Source organism: Homalodisca vitripennis, unplaced genomic scaffold, assembly GCF_021130785.1.
Source record: "Homalodisca vitripennis isolate AUS2020 unplaced genomic scaffold, UT_GWSS_2.1 ScUCBcl_2120;HRSCAF=6548, whole genome shotgun sequence".
Taxonomy (NCBI): Eukaryota; Metazoa; Arthropoda; class Insecta; order Hemiptera; family Cicadellidae; genus Homalodisca; species Homalodisca vitripennis.
In genome coordinates, this window is record NW_025778286.1 from 15333 (window position 1) to 35149 (window position 19817).

Sequence of the window (19817 nt, forward strand, 5' to 3'; positions counted from 1 at the left end):
ATTTTGTCATATTTCTATAATTATGTTTTTGGTTGAATATTTACTCGCAAGTTTCTTTTTTAATCTTTTTTAATACCCTTAGTTTATTACAGCTATTACATAACTCTTATTACTGATTTTGTAGTGTAATTATTAATTTATTTACTACCAATTAAGGACTCCACATTATAATATGTTGCTTTTGCCCTATTAATTTGAATATATTCCAATAGCACAAAAAGATTATGACATTTTATTCGTTGTGCACCATCTCACATTTTGTAAAGTGACTTTGGAGTTATAAAGAAAGTTCAATATTAATATAATTAATTCGATATAATTTCTATGTTTTGCAGATATGTTCGTGTAAAGTGTCTTTGGAGTTATAAAGAAAGTTCTATATTAATATAATTAATTCGATATAATTTCTATGTTTTGCAGATATGTTCGGATATAAAACGACTCATTAATTCGGATATAAAACGACTCATTAATTCGTAAGATAATAGAAATCAGAACCGTTCCGAACTGAGGTCGCTATCAGCCGCATGTACAGAGTTTGTCAGGAATTTTCGGGATTTATCGGTACTGCTCGGCTCTGCTCGGCTCTGTCCCCACTCTTTCTCTCCGCCTCGGTTGATCACCCCATTAAATCTCAGGCGTGAGGAGCCCGTTACAGGCTCCGCCCCACCACCACGCCACCATGTACTATGTACACGACAGTCTTTTGTTTACGTTGTTGATCCAATAGCAGTATTGTAATTGATTGTAGTAGGTGGGTTTGTTTGAGTAATACGTTCTTAGTGTTTGAAGAATGTCCACATTCATTTCACATTGCACTTCGGTTTAGTTATCTTTGCAACATTTGAGTGTAAACTTACTGAAGTATAACAAATAAGTGATCTTTCTCATCGGTGCTGTTGTCTGTTGTCATCTATAAAGTCGGAGTTGAAATCTTCAAGTGCGGTATGTATAACTATAGATAGTTCCACTTTATTAAATTGTATAATCAATTGATTAGGGAAAACCCCACTTAGATAGTTTTATTCTCACACTCCCACATAACCTCACTCACGCCAGCAGTTTGAAACCGGCCATAGATTCCATAGATAGAAGAGCTAATCCTCTGACACGAATCCTAACCTGGTTCATGAACTACTCCTGACCAAGTTCTTTAACTAATATTAACCTAGTTCCTGAACCAGTTCAGTTAACAAAACTAAATTTAATTAAACAAAATGAACACATACAAAAACAATCAATAGAATCTACTTAAGGGGCATTCTAAAACTAAAAATCTGCTTTTGATGAACAAACTGTACTTAATTTCACAGGCCTAATGAAGAAAAAACAAATCCATAAATGACCGTAGGCCTACCTCAAAAAAGTAGCTGCAGATTTTAATAAAATATTCTATACACATTCAAACCTTGTATACTGTATTATATTACCTACCTCATTCTTAGGCCGCACCTATTTTTGGTAAGTTATATCAATTTTACATGTCATATACTCGGGGAAAAATTAATGGCTGGGGTAGGGTACAATAAGCAGACCCGGTTTTTTATATCGAAGAATGTAATCATTGATACCTAATATTCACATCTCAAATCCTAGACTATCAATCAATATAAAAGTATCTATATTCCTCATTAACAATCATATGTTATAAATTAAAATATGGATTTAATATTTACAGTGATGAAAAAAATTATTATAGGCAAAATTAGGAAAACTGAAGATGACCATATTTGCTCCTCTCACAGTTACAGTTGTTCTTTCCCATAAATTTCACTGAATAGATTTTTTTATACGAGTTCAACAGGGTAGGGTACGATAAGCGGACCTGGTTTTTTATATCGAAATTGGAAAATGATATTACTTAATCATAACCATCGATATAATCAATCGATACTGATTAATTATTTTAAATGATTAATTAATAAATTATATCAATAGCTATAAACACTTTCAAATAATACTCTTAATGTAATATTTCAATTTTATATAAATAACATTTGAGTATTAAAACATCAGCATATTGGACTCGTGCGGAAAAAACCCATTATGTGAAATTTGTGGGAATTCAAATTCAAATTCAAAAAACGTTTTTATTCAGAAAACATAATACAGATCATGCAGTTTTATTACAATTTATCCCCTCTAGCTTAGCTATTTGAGGGGAAAATCTACATTTAAATTACATAATATTTTATTTTTACCTATTGCTTACATTTTAACATTTATATAGCAGTAATTGAATATTTATGATTGGAACATACATATTTACTTACATTAAGGAAAGATATAGATATTTTAAACAGTTTTAAACTGTGTATGTGTGCGTGTGTGTTATTTTAATTGGATGGTTCAAGTTTGATGATTGTGGTATTGGGCGTGTTTTTACAGTGCTTGTGCGTTGGGGATTTTCGTTTTGTGCGTGAGAGAGGTTGGAGGTTGGGTACTGCAACTCACTTACAGTCTTTCTTGATCATGATGACGTTGAACTTGTTTTGTTAACTGACAGAATTAGATTGCTTGCTGGTTGTTGTTTTATGTTGCCTATTCCGTTGTTTAATCTATGTTGAAAGATGTTTTATGTTATTCTATGTTATAGAGTATTTTTGAGTGTTTATACATGTTTGTTTACCGTGTTGAAATAAATCAAATGTGTTATGTTTGAGTGTAAAATCTGTCCTTACTCTCTTGTCTACCTAGTGTTGTGAGAAAACCCCGGTGTGTAATGTTTCCCCAATTGTGGCTTTATTATTTTGTGTTCGTGTGATACAATTTACCTAATATCCTATGAATATGGTAAGTAGACTATCCTTCTTTCCTTCAATGCTACTTAAATGCGTAAGCCTTTTTAGTTGTTGCTTGTAGATAGAAGATGATTTTTTTAACTTGATTTTGAATTTATTTACTCTACGTTCGTTCAAAATTTCTTCAGGTAACGCATTTAAAAGCATTGGTATCCTAGTTTGCAAAGTACATTTTCCATAACTATTTGCATATCTATTTACAATATAAAGTCTCCTTCTTAAATTATAATCTACATTTTCTAGTATCCTATATTCTTCATTTAGAAAGTTTCTGTTTATATCTATATACTTTGCAAGATTATCAAACATCAAAATTCCAACAGTCTAGGTTCAATGCAAGGGGAACAACATTCACTTCATATATCCTACATAATATTTTCTTAAGATGGATCAGTTTATATTCTGGAGCCTGATAGTAGACAGATATGCCCATATACAAAACAAAGATTGCACTAGACTAAAGTATATTATTCTCTTTGTAGCCACTGGAAAATATTTCAGTAATTTTAGTACATTTGTACAGGACCATTTTTAACATATTTTTTTAAATAGGTTTACATGCGATTCAAACTTCATAATTACTGTCCAAAAGTATACCAAGATGTTTGATAGTTTGATGAAAAACTAGATTTTGACAGCTGCATTGATCTCTACCAGTTATTGTTCTAAAAACATTTATGAGAATGACATAAAATGTTGACATTATTGTTCTGTATAGTGTTTCTTGGAGTTTTTGAATATTGCTTTTGTTTTTTGAGAATTTAGTTTTATTGAATTATTAAAAAAATACTTTACTACCAAATCAAGATCCTGTTGCATATTATTTAGGGCTATATTTAGATCTTTATTAATTACATTAGAATATATTATCATCGGCATACTGAAGTATTTTACCTTTTAATTTTAAACTTGCTAAATCATTTACAGAAATGTTAAACAATATTGGAGATTGGATTCCTGGATTCCTCCTTGTATCAGACCAGATTTTTGTTCATATCCACTACTGACAATTTGCCCTATACTAGCAAACAACTTTCTATCTTTTAAAATAATCTTTAAACAATTCTAATAAAGGACCTCTTATTCCTATTTTTTCTAATTTATTTAACATAATGGTATAATCAACAAGGTCAAAGGCCTTTGAAAGAAAGATCAGTTGCTACTGCCAGTACATACTTGTTTTCATTTAGTGAATTGTTTAATTTCATTGGTTAAACATTCTAATAAATCTATAGTTGATCTGTTTGGCATAAATCCATATTGAGATTTATTAATCACTGAGTTATTTACTAGATATTTTTTTAGCTGTTCACAAAATTATAGTGTTCTAGGATCTTTGTTATTACTGAAATTGAACCTATAGGCCTATAACATTGTAACATCTTTTTACTACCACTCTTATGAATTGGCCTCAAGTAAGTTTTTTTCATGTCAATAGGTATTTTACCATTCTTAACAATACTTTTCACCAAATGTAACAAAATAGGCTGTAGATATACAATATTGTTCTTTATATCTTTTGGGTCTTAATTTGGTCTGGACCTGGTGCCGATTGGGCATTTAATTTATTAATTACTTTAATTATCATATTTTCATTTATTGGTTGAAAATACATTACTGTGAGTTAATCCAATGTCATGGTTTCCGTCATGAAAGTCTTGAAGTCTTGAATAATATCAAATTTGCTATCAGTCATTTCATTGCTTATACTTTCAACTGATGTTTTGAAAAAATCTTTTAAAGTCATCAGCCTTATTTATTACATCTGCTGCACTATCTAGACTAAAACTATTTTTTATATTTTCATAAAACTGACGGTTTTTTTTTTTTCTTTTTATTAAACAACACTATTAATTATATCCCACGTTTTTCTACTGTTTTTCATATTTTCCTTAATTATTTTAGAATAATAATTTTGCTTTACAATTCTAATTCTGTTTTTTAAAATTATTTCTGGCATTTTTAAATAGCCTCATATAAAGTATGTTATACCTATCTCGTTTCCATTGTGTCCATAAATACTTTTTATGGTCTATTAGAGCTCTAAGTTCATTATTCATCCAAGGGTTGACTCTTTGGGTTTTTTTTCTATTTGATACCTCTCTAGTAGCCATTGCATAGATTGTATTGAATATTATGAACTAGTGTTTGATAAATGAGCTCGGGGTCTCTAATTGCTATAATAGATAACCAATCTTCACCTCGAATACCTTCATTAACTAGTCTATCTTTTATGATGACATTATTTTCTATTGTATTACAAACAATAAAGAAACATAAAGAAAGAATAAAGGAAAGAAACACTGTAACTGTAACTGTTTGAGGAGCAAATATGGTCGTCTTCAGTTTTCCTAATTTTAGTTATAATAATTTGTTTGATCACTGTAAATATTAGACTCATATTTTAATTTTAAACATATGATTGTTATTGAGAACTATAGATACTATATATCGATTAATAGTCTAGGATTTGAGATGCGAATATTAGGTATTGGTATTGATTATTACATTCTTTGATATAAAAAACCGGGTCTGCTTATCGTACCCTACCTGTCCAACATGTTGAAGCTAGGTAAAACATGTTGTATCATCTTTCAAATCAATGTCATGTAGTTTTCTAAAATTGACTGCCATTTTAATAATCAAATGTTACTTATATGTAAAAATGAAACATTACCTTACGTGTATTATTTGAAAGTGTTTACAGCTGTTGATATAGATTATTTAAGTTATTTGTTCAAAATAATTAATCAATATCGATTGATTATATCGGTGGTTATGATTAAGTAATATCGTTTGCCAATTTCGATATAAAAAACCGAGTCCGCTTATCGTACCCTACTCGATGGCTGTACCTCAAAAACGTACGGGACGATTTTGATAAAGGTTTTTGTATACATTTAAAACACAGTCTACTATACTACAATGTAAGCCTCATAGGCCGTGTCTGTTTTTGGAGATACATCGATTTTAAATATCGAATACTAGAAAAACATATGGATGGCCATACCTCTAAAACGTACTAGCCGATTTTCATAAAATCCACATTCTTAGGCTCCGTCTACTTTTGGAGCCACACCGATTTTACAGGTTACGTACGTTCTAAAATCTTATATATGGATGGCTTTACCTCAAAAACGTAAAAGCCGACGTTGATAAAACTTTCTATAAACACTCATTATATGGTCTACTATACTACAATATAAACCTCATTCTTAGGGTGCGTCTATTTTCACCTAATTAAATTAATATATATTTTGTATGGTTTAAGTTGATGAACTAGGTTAGGATACAGTAAGGAACTAAGTTCTTTTTATGGAATCATGGCCAATTTCACGTTGGCACTCATACCACTTCATGTGTGGAGATCATGTGTGACCATACTTCCTTGACCTACTTGTCAGCTATCTAGTGCACTTTCTAAATCAATCCAACATGTTTTGTCTTTGTAATTTTAGGCTAAGGATATATATATATATATATATATATATATATATATATATATATATACACAATTATTGTATTATATATAAATTATGAGAATAAATTAAGAGAAATATAAAATAAAGGTAACATAACAGTATTGTTTGTGGGTGTATATGTGATAATCAAGCAGAGTTAATTTATTTCACGTTATAATATGTATGCTTACAAATTTTCCAGGTGTTTGCCTTGGTATTTTAAATAAATGGTGGCATATTTTACCTTATTCCTCTCCCGCTTTAGACATCATCTATTTATTTAATCATTTGTCTGATTTCAATTAAATTGTTTCTATGTAAATTCTTTTATTTTCAACACATTTTATAGTTATGTGTAATAGTTAAGTTAACTGCCGGCCCAGCAAATACGGGTTTTCTGTTAATAACCTATTGCTATCGACCTCCTGAACAAAACAATTAAAGGTTTCTATGGGCGGAAATGGCAAATAACAAAAATTTAGAACATAAAATGAGGAGCTACTTTTCTTGTGGGGTGTAATATTTTGTTTGTTGTACGGGCATCATGTGGTCTTATGATGATTGTAAGACAACCTCTTATTGGTTGCTGCTGACGTCAGTCATCCTTTACGCCATCTTTGGATGCGTAGAATAACTATAATTTTGAAATTGGGGAGGTTGACCTTTTAAGAATAAAATTTCATATAAGTGTGACATAAGTGCCTCCAGCCATCAGCGCTGGATGGGACATACAATAAATATCCCTTGACGTTTTTTATCAGTAAAAAATTAAATTCTAACTGGTATGATCACGAATGTCTCCAGCCATTGCTGGGTTGTAGAAAAATGCAACTTGAAAAAAATACAAATATTGTAAATTCACCTGACCATAACTTTCTGCTATGTTGAAAGAAAGTTAGTTCCACTTTGAATGTTCTAAAATTCATTAATTGTCATTTTAATAACCTTAAACCCTTTTTTTTCAGAAAGACAATAGCAATAGGTTAATAACGCGATCTCATTTTTAGTGTGGTAAAAATAAAGTTGAAAATAATGCATACAAATTGAATCAAACGTTTAACAAACCAATTAATAGTGTTAACAAGCAAAATATATTTAATAAATAAGCAAAGCTAACGTAACTATACTTTTTGACAGCAGTATAATAAGCGGCTATTAACATAATCGAAACGAATATCCATATCTATACTTTTGAATACAACATTTGAACCGAAATATTGTAGAATATGCCATGTTTTATTTATTTTGAGACAGTTTTCAATATCAGGGAAATTAGGCCTTATTCACACGACATCGATTTCAGTCTTATTCCAAAAGAGTAAATACTCCGGCGTTCAAATCGTAACAATCATTTTTACATTTAGTTCTTTGTATTTCTTAGTATATATATATTCCAACAACTCTGGAACTATTGAAAAAAAGGTTATGCGCATGCGCTAGATCAGGTCGTGACTGTTATTCATAATGAACGGCGCCACGCCTCCGCCGACAGTCCACGATATGATGTGTGTGAACCAGACAAAGGGCTGGCGCGACATACAAATCGAGGACTTTACCGGCGCGCGTGGCCTTGAGTGTGTGGTTATGGCGGGAGGGGTGGCGCGGTAGACTTATACACTCCGTCTCTGAACATTTCCTATGACTCATCGGCGACAGCCTCCTTCTCGGAATCATTTTGACGCTAATAACTTATCTCACTCTCTCAATCAATCTGTTTGGTGATTGTGCTGAGTGTAGTGGTTGGTTTGTTTTTATAGATGTCTGGTGATTTAAAGTCGTAGAATAGTCAGTCCCGCGTTATCGTGAGTAACGTTTATAAATTTATGAAAGAAGAAGAGGTAGACTGTTAACTTTTGATATTATGTTGTTCGTCAAAGAACTTCTGCAGCAACTAGTGTAATCGGAACAAGTTTTGTCACTCAAAATAATTGCATAATAATAAGTGCCTTATAATTAACAAAATATTATTGAAGTCGCTGTGTTGGGTGGTTAGAGAACCCAAGTAATAGCAGTAACGGACATATACTTGTCGTTTAATATGTTTTTCAAAATAACTTTTTTGCTGTCGACACTAATCGGCACATAACCGGGAACCTCCTCAACAGTTACGATAGTTTCAGTTGCAGCCAGACAACGGTGGCAAAGAACCGTTACGCCGCAACTGTTTCACAAAACGACGGATCGCAACTGTGGAGAAGAAACAGTTCTATTCAGCGTTCTACACTTGCATATTCTCTCAACGTTGCTAGATTTGTTCATTTGCAGAAACCGTCTACAAAGGATGATTATGATTCGAAACTGTTGATGTTAAACTGAGCGTACTGCGTTAGTACTCAACGGGTGAAAACCAATTACAGTAGTGGGTAAATTAGTAACGGTAGTGCCATTAAAACAAATTACCCCTAAATAAACAAAGCACGAAGAAATTGGCAAATCAATAGGTTTATTTTATAGTTTAACTTATTGTCATAAAATTTTGTTTTCTTTTAGGTTTGCGATGGTTTGCAAAATTAGTCACTGTTGTTAATAACATAGATGTTTTAAGTACTTCGTGTACAGGATGTCCCGCAATAACTGCAAAAAATTTACCATAAAAAAATAAGCAAAAACATAAAATATTATCTTAGTTATCCAACAATCATTATAGTACATCATTTGAGTTTTTGCCGACATATTCTTTTTTGCGTCTCTAAACAGAGTGTCTCGTAAAAACTGCGCAAATTTTTACCGTTATTCAATAGGCCAAAACAAATAATTTATATAATTTATAATACTATCTTGCTTAGTTGTCGCTTCTGTCTCTTTTTTTTGTTGTGTTCATGAATATTATTATCCGTGCAACGGTTTGAGAAATTAAATAAAACATTTGTACGTTTGTTTGTTATTTTACGAAATTGAATAAAGTACCAGAATGTTTTTATTTCAATAGGGCTAACTTTTATGTACTTTTACAGTTTTAAAAACATCTGCTGACGTATATCGACATGACTGCTGTGCGTCAGTGAAAGTGGAATAAAACAAGACGGTAGGGATGACGATGTGCTTCCAAGTAACACGATACGATGTGACGCGCGATTTCCCGCCAAGCCACGTTAGCTGTGCCACTAAAGGGACCGGTGCTTTGTCCATTCTGTACACGACGGTAGGGATGACGATGTGCTTCCAAGTAACACGATAAGGTCTGGCACGCGATTCCCCGCCATGCCACGTTAGCTGTGCCGCTGAGGAGACCGGGGTTTCGTCCATACATCGCTTGGAATAATACTATATCTTGAAACGTCTGGCTTTTGCGTTAACGTCCTGAGGTGCAAGATTGTAGGTTTTTTAACGTCACATATTTAATGTCACAATTATTGGAAACAATGTATAGTATATCGGGCTAACTGTAAAACGTAACGTGATTCCTAGAGTTTTGCTGTTTTTTTTACTACAAGATTGTAGTATCTACTCACTAGCATCTGCGAATGAATTGGTTTATCCATGTGACGTATCCACTTCTTAATCGGTTTTTTTTATTGCTGAGTCTCGTCTATTCACTATAACTTTTCTAAAGAGAAATTCGTGTCAAATCAAAATTTTACTTGAAGAAATTACTTTTACATGAAGTTAAAGATACCATATTTTTATTTACATTGTTATGTATGGTCTTATGACTGTTGATCTAAAGACAAGTTTCTCTATAAAATTACTTTAAATTTGTACAATTCCTGGTAGAATGATGGAAGCATTGTCTTCTATGTTTCCTGCCTTAACAGAAGATGTCTTAAAGTCATGTGAGTACGACTAACTGCTAACATCTTCATATTTATTCACCATACTAAATTTTACTGTGACGACATTTTCAGCGTAACGTATCGTAACTGACCCAAAAGGCCTCGGTCGTGAAATAGGGTAGAGTATTCCAGGGGTGGGTAGAAGGTAGTTAGAATGGTGAAACCAAAGGCTCAGATTAAGAGTAGAGTAAACCTAAGTGGACTCAATACGAACGCTCGATATCATCACAGCCCAGGCTCGAAGTAGGGTATGAGGAGGAGTATGGACAATAGTAATTTGACAATAGTAGTAATTAGACAGAGTCCAATAGCCTCAATAGCTCTGACTCCCGTAGTTGAGGAAGAGCTCGATAGAATTATTCAAGAACTCCCAGCCAAAAAATCAAATTATCTAGAATTGAGATCCATGTGGTTAATAAAAAAATGCTCAAGGCATATTGTAAAACCACTGACTCAATTAGTCAATTTGTCTTTTAACTCAGGAGTTTTTCCCTCACTCCTAAAAATTGCAAAAGTGCATCCAATTTTCAAGAAAGAAAACCCCTGTTCAATAAATAACTATCGGCCCGTCTCAATTTTGCCTATCTTAAGCAAAATGTTTGAAAAACTTTTTCCAGTGAGAATGCTTTATTCCTTAAATAAAACAACCAGCTTTCTAAACACCAATTTGGATCTAGGAAAAATAACTCAAAAACAATAGATGCAGTGGTGAGTCTGGTTGATATGGTTGTATAGGGGCTAGAACGTCAGGATCACACATTAAGTGTGTTCCTTGACCTTTCTAAAGCATTCGACTGCGTTGACCATGAAATACTGCTTGACAGACTACAATCTAATGGCATCAGAGGCGAGCCGCTATAATGGCTTAAATCATTTTTAAGTCAGAGAGCTCAAGTGGTTCAGATCTCAAACCAATTTTGCAAACTAATGCAACTGAGTTATGGAGTTCCCCAAGGCTCTATACTCAGCCCAATCCTTTTCCTGTTGTATGTCAACGACGTACATTCATCGCTGTGGCATGGTAAAATCGTGCAGTATGCTGATGACACGACTCTCTGTTTCAGAAATAACTCACAAGAAGGTTTGGAACTACAAACCTTTGTCAATATCAACAATTGTGTTCAAAATTTCAATAGCCTCAACCTTGAAACGAATTCTTCGAAATCCAACGTGCTAAATTTCGCACTGCGCCCAGTGGACTCCCAATGTGGGTCATCTGTCATGTTGGCAGCTTCCATATTGGATGAAGTCTACTCACATACACATTAAATCAAACATTGGACAGACCAACTCATAGTATTAAAAACAAACATACGTTTAATAAACAAGCAGAGTTAACGTAACCATAACTTTGGTCATCAGTATAATAAGCGCCCACCAACACAATTGAATCGATTATAAATATCCATACTATTGAATACAACATTTGAACTGACAGAGATATTGTAGAAGATGTCTTGTTTTCTTCGCTTTAAGACAGTTGATGCCCATTCGCTAGATCAGGCTGTGACTGTTATTCACAATGTACGGCTACGGCGCCACGCCGCCGCCAGTCCACGATACGATGTGTGTAAACTAGACATATGGCCGGCGCGACACACAAATCGAGGACTTTACCGGCGAATGTGGCATCACTAACCATAACTTCGGGCATCAGTATAATAAGCGCCCACCAGCAAAATTTTATCGATTATAACTAACCATACTATTGAATACAACATTTGAACTAACTTGAGATATTGTAGAATGTCTTATTTTCTTCACTTTAAGACAGTTATCAATATAAGGGAAATTAGGACTTCTTCACAGACATTCATTTCTTGGTGTAAGCTTTGAAGCCGTATTTTACAGTCTCATTCCAAAACAGTAGATAATCCGGCGTTTAAATCGTAACAATTATTTTTACATTTAGTTCTTTGTATTGCAACCTTGGAACAATTGAAAGAAAGGTTATGTGCATGCGCTAGATCAGGCCTGACTGTTATCCATAATGTACCGGTATATTTACCGCTTTTTTATTTAATTTGTAAATGGCTCTGACAGCTTTCTATTGCATTCTAAACAATCTAATTAATTTGTATCTAGAACAGCCACCCCATGATCTCAGACCATACGCTAAATGTGGATGTATTTGGTTATATATTAGCTCTAAAGTAAGCTGTCTTCAGAATGTCCTATGAACAGAATTTTGCCAAATTGCGTAAGAAATAAATGCCTGAACCATCCTTCGAACAGACACTATCAATGTGAACTTTCCATGTCAGCCCTCGACCAAGGTGCATCCCAAGAAAATTGGTAGATTCTTCTTTTTAAAAAGATTATTGCGCCTTCATATCAGCGGCGAGCACGTGAACGCAACCCGCAGAACAGATAGCGTTTATTTAGTGAAAGGGTAGTATTTGGTATCCATGCGCGCAGCTATATTCATCCATCTGTACTGTAGCGACGGGTCAAGGTTACTGATACGCGCTGTGATAACGCACATACACAGACGAACGCACATTAAGCGGCGTGGCACAGTAATACCGGTAACCTCCTCAACAGTTACGGTAGTTTCGGTTGCAGCCACACAACGGTTGTAAAGAACAAATAATTTATGTAATTTATATTCCTATCTTGCTTAGTTGTCCATCTGTCTTCTCTTTTTGTTGTTTTCATGATTTTTTTTCTGTGTAACGGTTTGAGGTATTAAATTTAAAATTCTAGGTTTATTTATGCTATTTTACGAATTTGAATAAAGTATCATAATGTTTGTATTTAAAAGGGCTATCTTTTATGTACTTTTTCAGTTTTGAAATCATATGCTGACGTATATCGATGACTGTTGCGCGTCAGTGAAAGTCGGATATGCGTACGTCTATGCGTGTACCACTGTACCGGGCCATGCCACGGATACTAAAAGGACGGTAGGGATAAGGATGTAAGGATGCTTCCAAGTATCACGATAAGATCTGACCTACTATTTCCCGCCATGCCACGTCAGCAGTGCCGCTAAAGCGACCAGTATTACGTCCACACATTGTGTGGAATAACAATAATTCTAGGAATGCCTTGATAATTGCGTCAACGTCCTGCGGTGCAAGATTATAGGTTATTTAACAGACGACATATTTGGAGTGATTAGTTGGACTCAAATCCAGAGTTTGAACAGCTCTTATGAAATTTACATTAGTATTGTAATTGGTTGTAAATTTACTAATTTAATTTAATCACTACATTTATAACAGACACGCCAATACTTAATAATGTTTGTGTATTTCCTTAAAACTCAGTAATAATGCATTGATCATGTATAGCTTGGTATAGATAATTTTATATTTGATTTTGCAATTATATAGCATGGAGCTATCATGGTTGATCTTGTTTTCTGTTATTTCTTTAAGTTTAAATTGAAGTAGAAAAGAGATAAAAAATATTCTTGGAGCGTTATATTATGTCCGTAACATTCGTACTTAAAGTCACGGTAACTAGAACTAGACGGTAGGGCTCACGCGCATCCTGTTGTCCTGGGCTGTGAGGCCGTGACGTCACCTGCACCAAGTCGGCCGTGCCGTCCACTATGTATGCCTAGCTTCTCTGCTCTAATTCTAACAGGAAGCGATTTTATCAAGCTTATGATTGGCTTTTCGTGTTGCCTTACTTTAACACTGACTCGCATGTCAAGAAATTTGTTTTGAAATTAATTATTTTATTAAATTTTGTAGGCTAAAGTAGTTACTACTGAAGAACTACTTAGGGTAATTGATTTTAAAATCTTTATCTATTTTACAAGTATAATGAAACTTTAACTATTTTTCATTTCAAATCTTCCGAAAAGGTTCAGGGGTTAAATAATAATTTCGTTAAATGAGATTTTTTCATATACAGTATTTTATTATTGAAAAAATGTTCTACATACACTATAAAACATTGAATAGAATAAAATGTCAAAAAAGTTGTAAAGACCAATTTAATAAATAGAATTTTAAAAGGATTCTGTATAAGCAAACGTAATTAATATATATTTAACTGATTAAGTAATGATTAAGTTAGAAATGTTAAAAAACTAAAATTATTGAACAATAGTGCCTTGTGTTTGGCGTAAATCATTACATAAATTCTTTGTTTTGTTCATATTCTTTGACTTTTTTCTCGCAGTGTCAGAAATTTCGTCTTTCTTCATTGCTCTTTTGAGTTCTTTCTTCTTGTTCAGTTCTTTCATTCTTATAAAGGATCGCGTTCTTATACTTTACCTGTACGTCTCTCAATTGCTGTTATTTATATATTGTGTCTTGTTAATTTTTGTCTATTCTTGTTTATTCATGGTTTTATTCTCATTGTTTCGTGCTAATTTATTGCTGTTATTGTTCGTTGTTTTCCATAGTTCAAATCACGGTACACTAATAATTAATTACGTTATTGTCATTCATAGTTTGTATCCGTTTCGTCACTTAAATAGTTTATTAATCGTTATCGCTCTATTTGTCACTGTGGTTGTTTACTTTCATTGTTTAATTATTGTTTAAAACTGTAAAAATGGAGATGTCCGTTGAAATGTAAAATAAAATAAAATAAAAATAGCAAAAACGTCCACATCACAGAACTTTCCTTTGATTATATCAATCAGCTTCTTCATCTCTTGAGGACTTTTATTTAAGTTATCACCGTGAAATCGTTAGAAATCGTTTTTAAATTCTAAAACAATGCTTAACTATTTTGGTGACGGATTTATTAGAGCAGCACCCTTTGACAAAACCGAAACCCAGTCAGAATTGTTTGAGTTTCCAGTTATTTCTCCATATTGAAAATCACTCTTAAGGCCTTTTTTATTAACACGGTATGCTACATAACCAGCTAACAGTTTGATTAAATCAGTGTTCTCTTCAGGGTAAACTAGTTTATTATTAGTTATTGCAGTCAACTTTTCAATCAGTGATTCTGCAATGGAAATAAATTCTTCATTATAAATATCGTTCGCTTCCAACTTGCCTTATGTCACGTCTGTATTTACACAATCTAGTACTGGTTCTGCCAAGTCTATATTTTTAAGAACATCCACACTTAAAAGTTTCACACTGCTCAGCAATACAATTGTCTGTTTTTAATATGTCACACGCACTTTTGCTGAATAACGGGTATTTTATTCTATGTGTCACCGCTGTGGAGAGAGGGTAGTCGTAAAATTTCCCAAATCCTCTAATTAGTAAAAAATACGACTCCAGAACATCATGATTACACTTCACTGATAGTAAATATTTATAACCTTCGGTTACGTATACGAAACCCTGACTCTTCAATCAACTTGACACATTCAAAAAATGTTTCAACCGTTACACTTTGGTCGAATTTCCCATTAATACTTAGGCTTCTAATAATAATTACTTGAACACTTACATGTGGCCCTCTAAACATGTCTTGATCGGCGTCGTAGTAAACATCGGATTTACCTTCATCTCGTCAAAGCTCATAACAACGTCTTTGTGAAAAATCATCGCTCAAAACTGCCGATTGACCTTTGAGTAAATTTTTTAACTTATATCTAAAAATCCAGGAGGAGTAGAGAACCGTCTTCCTATAGTAGCCTCGCTTGGTAAGGGGTATTTTAAAGTATCTTTAACATACGCAAAGGCTTTTATTGAAATACGCCTAATCACGACAGCTTTTGCAACATCTTCACTAGACCAATTTGTACATTTTGCTTTTTAAAAGTTTTTGGTGTTGACTTTTAGAAAATGACTGATCAAATTTCATTAAATCATGTTTTGATTTAGTTATAACTTGTTGGGCACATTTTAGTTATTCTGTTTAAAAATTACTTTTTCTTTTAGTTCTTTGTTTTCGTTTATTAATTGGACGTTCTGCACGTCATTATTACATAAATGTTGATTTTCTGACTCTAGTTCGTCCAAGGCTCCTGTAATTTCGCTGCTTCTTTCTTCTGCCAAATTTTCTATTAACGATTTTAAAGTTTTCTTACAATTACGTTTATCTGCACGAATTTGTCTTTCAATGGATCCCAAAGGGTCGGTTGAAGTTGGAACTGTTGGTATTTTTTGTGTTGGTACAGAGGATTCTTTCAGTTTACGTCTGGGTGGTAGGCCTATCCGAATGGTTACGCATTATCCGAATAGTTTGTACAACCGGTAACGGCACAACACAGCATTTTAAAGAGAGATAAATACTCAGTCTATCAATAAAACTCAGTAAAAACAGTCCAAAACTGCAAACACAACCGTCGTGGCGAAAGACTGCACTACAAACAACTAACAACACTAGAGTGCTGTATCTAGTGCAGGGCGGTCGGTCCTCGTGACGTCATCTGCCCGGCGATCCACTGCGCATCCACCTCGTGAGCGCTACCATCTTGTTCTAGTTACCGTGCTTAAAGTCCTTTTAAACCATCCATCGTCAATATCCTGAATTTAACACATTATAAATTGCGAATTGTTAGAAAACAAAGTAAATTATATACGGGGCCTAACTGTAAATAGTAGCGCAATTCCCGGGGTTTTTCTGTTTACTACAATTCTGTAGTATTTACTTAATGGCCTCTGTGATTGAAATGATTTCATCTATGTAAAGTTTTAATCACTTTTTTTCAATTGCTGAGTTTCATCCATTCAAGGGTCATATTTAGTATTTTTTAAGTTTAAGGTTACCTTCGACTAAAAAAGAAAGAACATATTAATATGCTTAGAGCTGTATGTTAGGCTATTTTAATAACATTGAAAATGATAGGTATCGGTAAACTTCATCGCTAAAGTCCATGTCTGTTCTGTACACCTTCAAGACAAAAGGCACTGTGGATAGGCCTAAAAAGTAAATAACGTTCTCTACCCTAAGGTCACGTGACCTTGAAACATTTAGTCTGGGACACACAAAGTCGTTGAGGTAGTTAGTTAATATTACACCATAACTCATGACTTTTCATTTCTTTATGATCATATAAATAATGTCTTATCACTTCTGATTTTCGCACACTTTTATTTGAGTATTTTTAAACCAGCCGGGTACATTCTTGATGTAGGAATGTTTATAATTTAATCGTCTTAGTTTAGCACTATAGCAATAAATCATTTCCCGAAATTTAATAGAAACTATGCAATGTTAATGGTGTTCATTTATGTATATTTCTTTACAATTTTTATAATTGGGGAAGGTTTTGGTAGTGCAATGGTAAAACTAATATAGTGAAAGGGAAATGTTTTGTTTTGGTGGATTTATTTTACAATTAGGACTACAAAGCTATAGCTTGATGACTTCTCTCGCAAAAATAAACGTCCCCTATAACTTCTGGTCATATAGCATCATAATTAAATTCAGTACATGTTGATCATGTTGATGATGATTTCTACAAAGAACTTTATACATTTTAAGGCATTTTATACCATCTTATATTAGGCCAATGGTGTCAATGTATTTAAACCTCTTTCGGGGTTTACAAGTATTTGCTCAGCAATAATTTTAACCAATGCCTCCTATATTGGTATTTTATCCTTTGAGTCCTGACAGTTCTAAATTATTAGGGAAGCAGTGATAGTACAGATGTTTTTTCGTTACCTTTGGCATTTCGCACGCTCCGCAACTAGCTTAACTTGATTGAAATGTGTTATTACTATGTTATAAAATGATTGACTATGTTAACAAACCGCCAGGGTATTTGATGTTGATGTTCCTTGTGCCTCCACCGACCTATTCTACTTTGTGTATTGGAGGTTCTATCTAACAGCACTATGTAAGTTGAATTAGTTTTCCGTAGCCAAGGCCAAATACTTTGATAGATTATAATAAACCATAAGCCTGACTTCCAAGTTCATGTATAATCCAGAGTCGGCATATAAATAAAATCTTCTCACCAATGTCTCCCTTCTGGAATAAAAGTTTAAGAAGGACAGCCATTGTTAGATCTCCACTGATAGCGACAAGAAAGTCCTTAACGATTTGCACGGCGTTGTAATAAATAAAAAGATTTTCACGAATTGAGTGGAACCACATACGGTAAAAATATTAAATAGCATATATATAATTGTTGTTAAACTTTACAAAGAGACTCAGAAATTCCTCGGAGAATACTTAAATCTGTATTCTCACACATTCTTATGCTGGCGCGGAACAGTGCCAAGAAACCTATACGTAACCAATAAAAGTTTCTGTAATTTATAGAGAATTTATGATTTTCAGGAGAAGCCGCAATGGACTCACTCCCATTGTTAGTACTGGATAAAATCGCAGAGCACCTGACACCCTACGAGCTGGCAGCGTGTTCTGCCGTTAGTGTGGGCTGGAGGGATGCCTTCAACCAGGACAGTCTGTGGAGGCCACACTGCAACAAGGACACGGCAGAGTACCTGGAGACTGCGGAGAGTAGAGTGGAGCCGAGGTTTGAGTCTCCGGAGTTGGAGGACAGCACGCTGAGTCCTGTCTGTCGCTGGCGGATGTGTTACATGCGTGAGACTCACTTGCGGAGCAACTGGAGACATGGCAGATCCGTCAAGGAAAATATAAGCATCGTAGAGAACTTCGGAGACAAGTTCTGCATGTTTGTCTCTGACGATTATGTGCTACTGTCAAGTGGAATAAAATTAATGTTGTGGGACGTTAGAGGATCTCCAGTTTATATAGGAGAACCAATACATTTACTCTTTGAATCAGAAGGTATCAGGTTGGTACAAATGATCAACTCCAACATAGTCTTGATTGTTCAAGAAATATCTGTACAAGTTTATTGTTTTAAATCCATTTTAGACAAAACCTGGGAATTAAAACACGTTTTCTTTTTTGATGAAACTCAAACTGTTTCATCTAGTGACGAAGTTAGCCTTATGGCTGTTAGAAATGAAAAATCCTATTTGTTTTGTAGTTCCGATTGCCGTAGGCAATATATTCATTGGTTACTCCTTAACGTACCCAACAGTTTTACACATTTGGAATGTTGAGGAAGGGAAAAAGTTAAAGACGGTTGAATGTAAGATTACATCGCCAAAGTGTTACATGTTACGGAGCATTTTTAAATCTGACAAACCATCTCTAGACATTGTAGTGGTTCTCTGGCATCGGAGTAATTTTAAAGACGAATTTCACGTATACATTTACAGTTTAAAACATTTGGACTTCCTCCCTTTCCACGAAACCTATGACAAGAATAAACAGTTTCGATATTGATTGTGTGTTACAAGACAGATTTCTCGGTGTTACATTTAATGAACATCTCTACATCTATAATTATGTGACGTCACAGTTACTACATACAATACCAAATATAAGCGACTGTGTTACTGTCAACAATCACATTTTGTTCTCTGAACAACGAATGTTTTCCAAGAGTTTCAATACAACTACTCTAGAAATTAAAAACGTAAGAGTGGCCAATAACACAGAAGTTCCTTCGGAATGTTGTTTGGGAAAAGTTTTATTCGGCAATTTTTTTTACACTTCGGATGATCGCGGACATGTACAAGTATGGGAGATGGGAAGAAATCCTATGGCAGAAGAAGTAACATGGATAGAACATTTAGACTATAACCCACATAGTACCATTAACAGATCAAATACTAAATTAATCGTTAAATCATATGGACATAAAAGTAATTTTATTTGTGAATATTTTTGGTAATATCCTCAATTATAAAATAAAGACTCAATTAACGCGTAAATAGTCTTATTTTTAATAGGCCTTAATGATTTAATCCAACCATGACAGTTCATTTTTCGAGAATATTTTGTCTTTAAAGTGTATAAAATATGTTGTTCTATAGTATTATGGTTGTATAATCTATCATACTCGAAGTTGTCTAAACAGTACT

General features: G+C 33.8%; 1 protein-coding gene across 1 annotated transcript; it reads left to right on the forward strand.

The window, feature by feature from the left end:
- Positions 1–596: 596 nt before the first annotated feature.
- On the forward strand, positions 597–18950 carry LOC124371866. The gene is made up of 2 exons (XM_046830233.1): positions 597–945; positions 18196–18950. Exon 2 carries the CDS (start codon positions 18207–18209, stop codon positions 18948–18950), a length of 744 nt encoding a protein of 247 aa, XP_046686189.1. The 5' UTR covers positions 597–945; positions 18196–18206.
- The last annotated feature ends 867 nt before the right edge of the window (positions 18951–19817 follow it).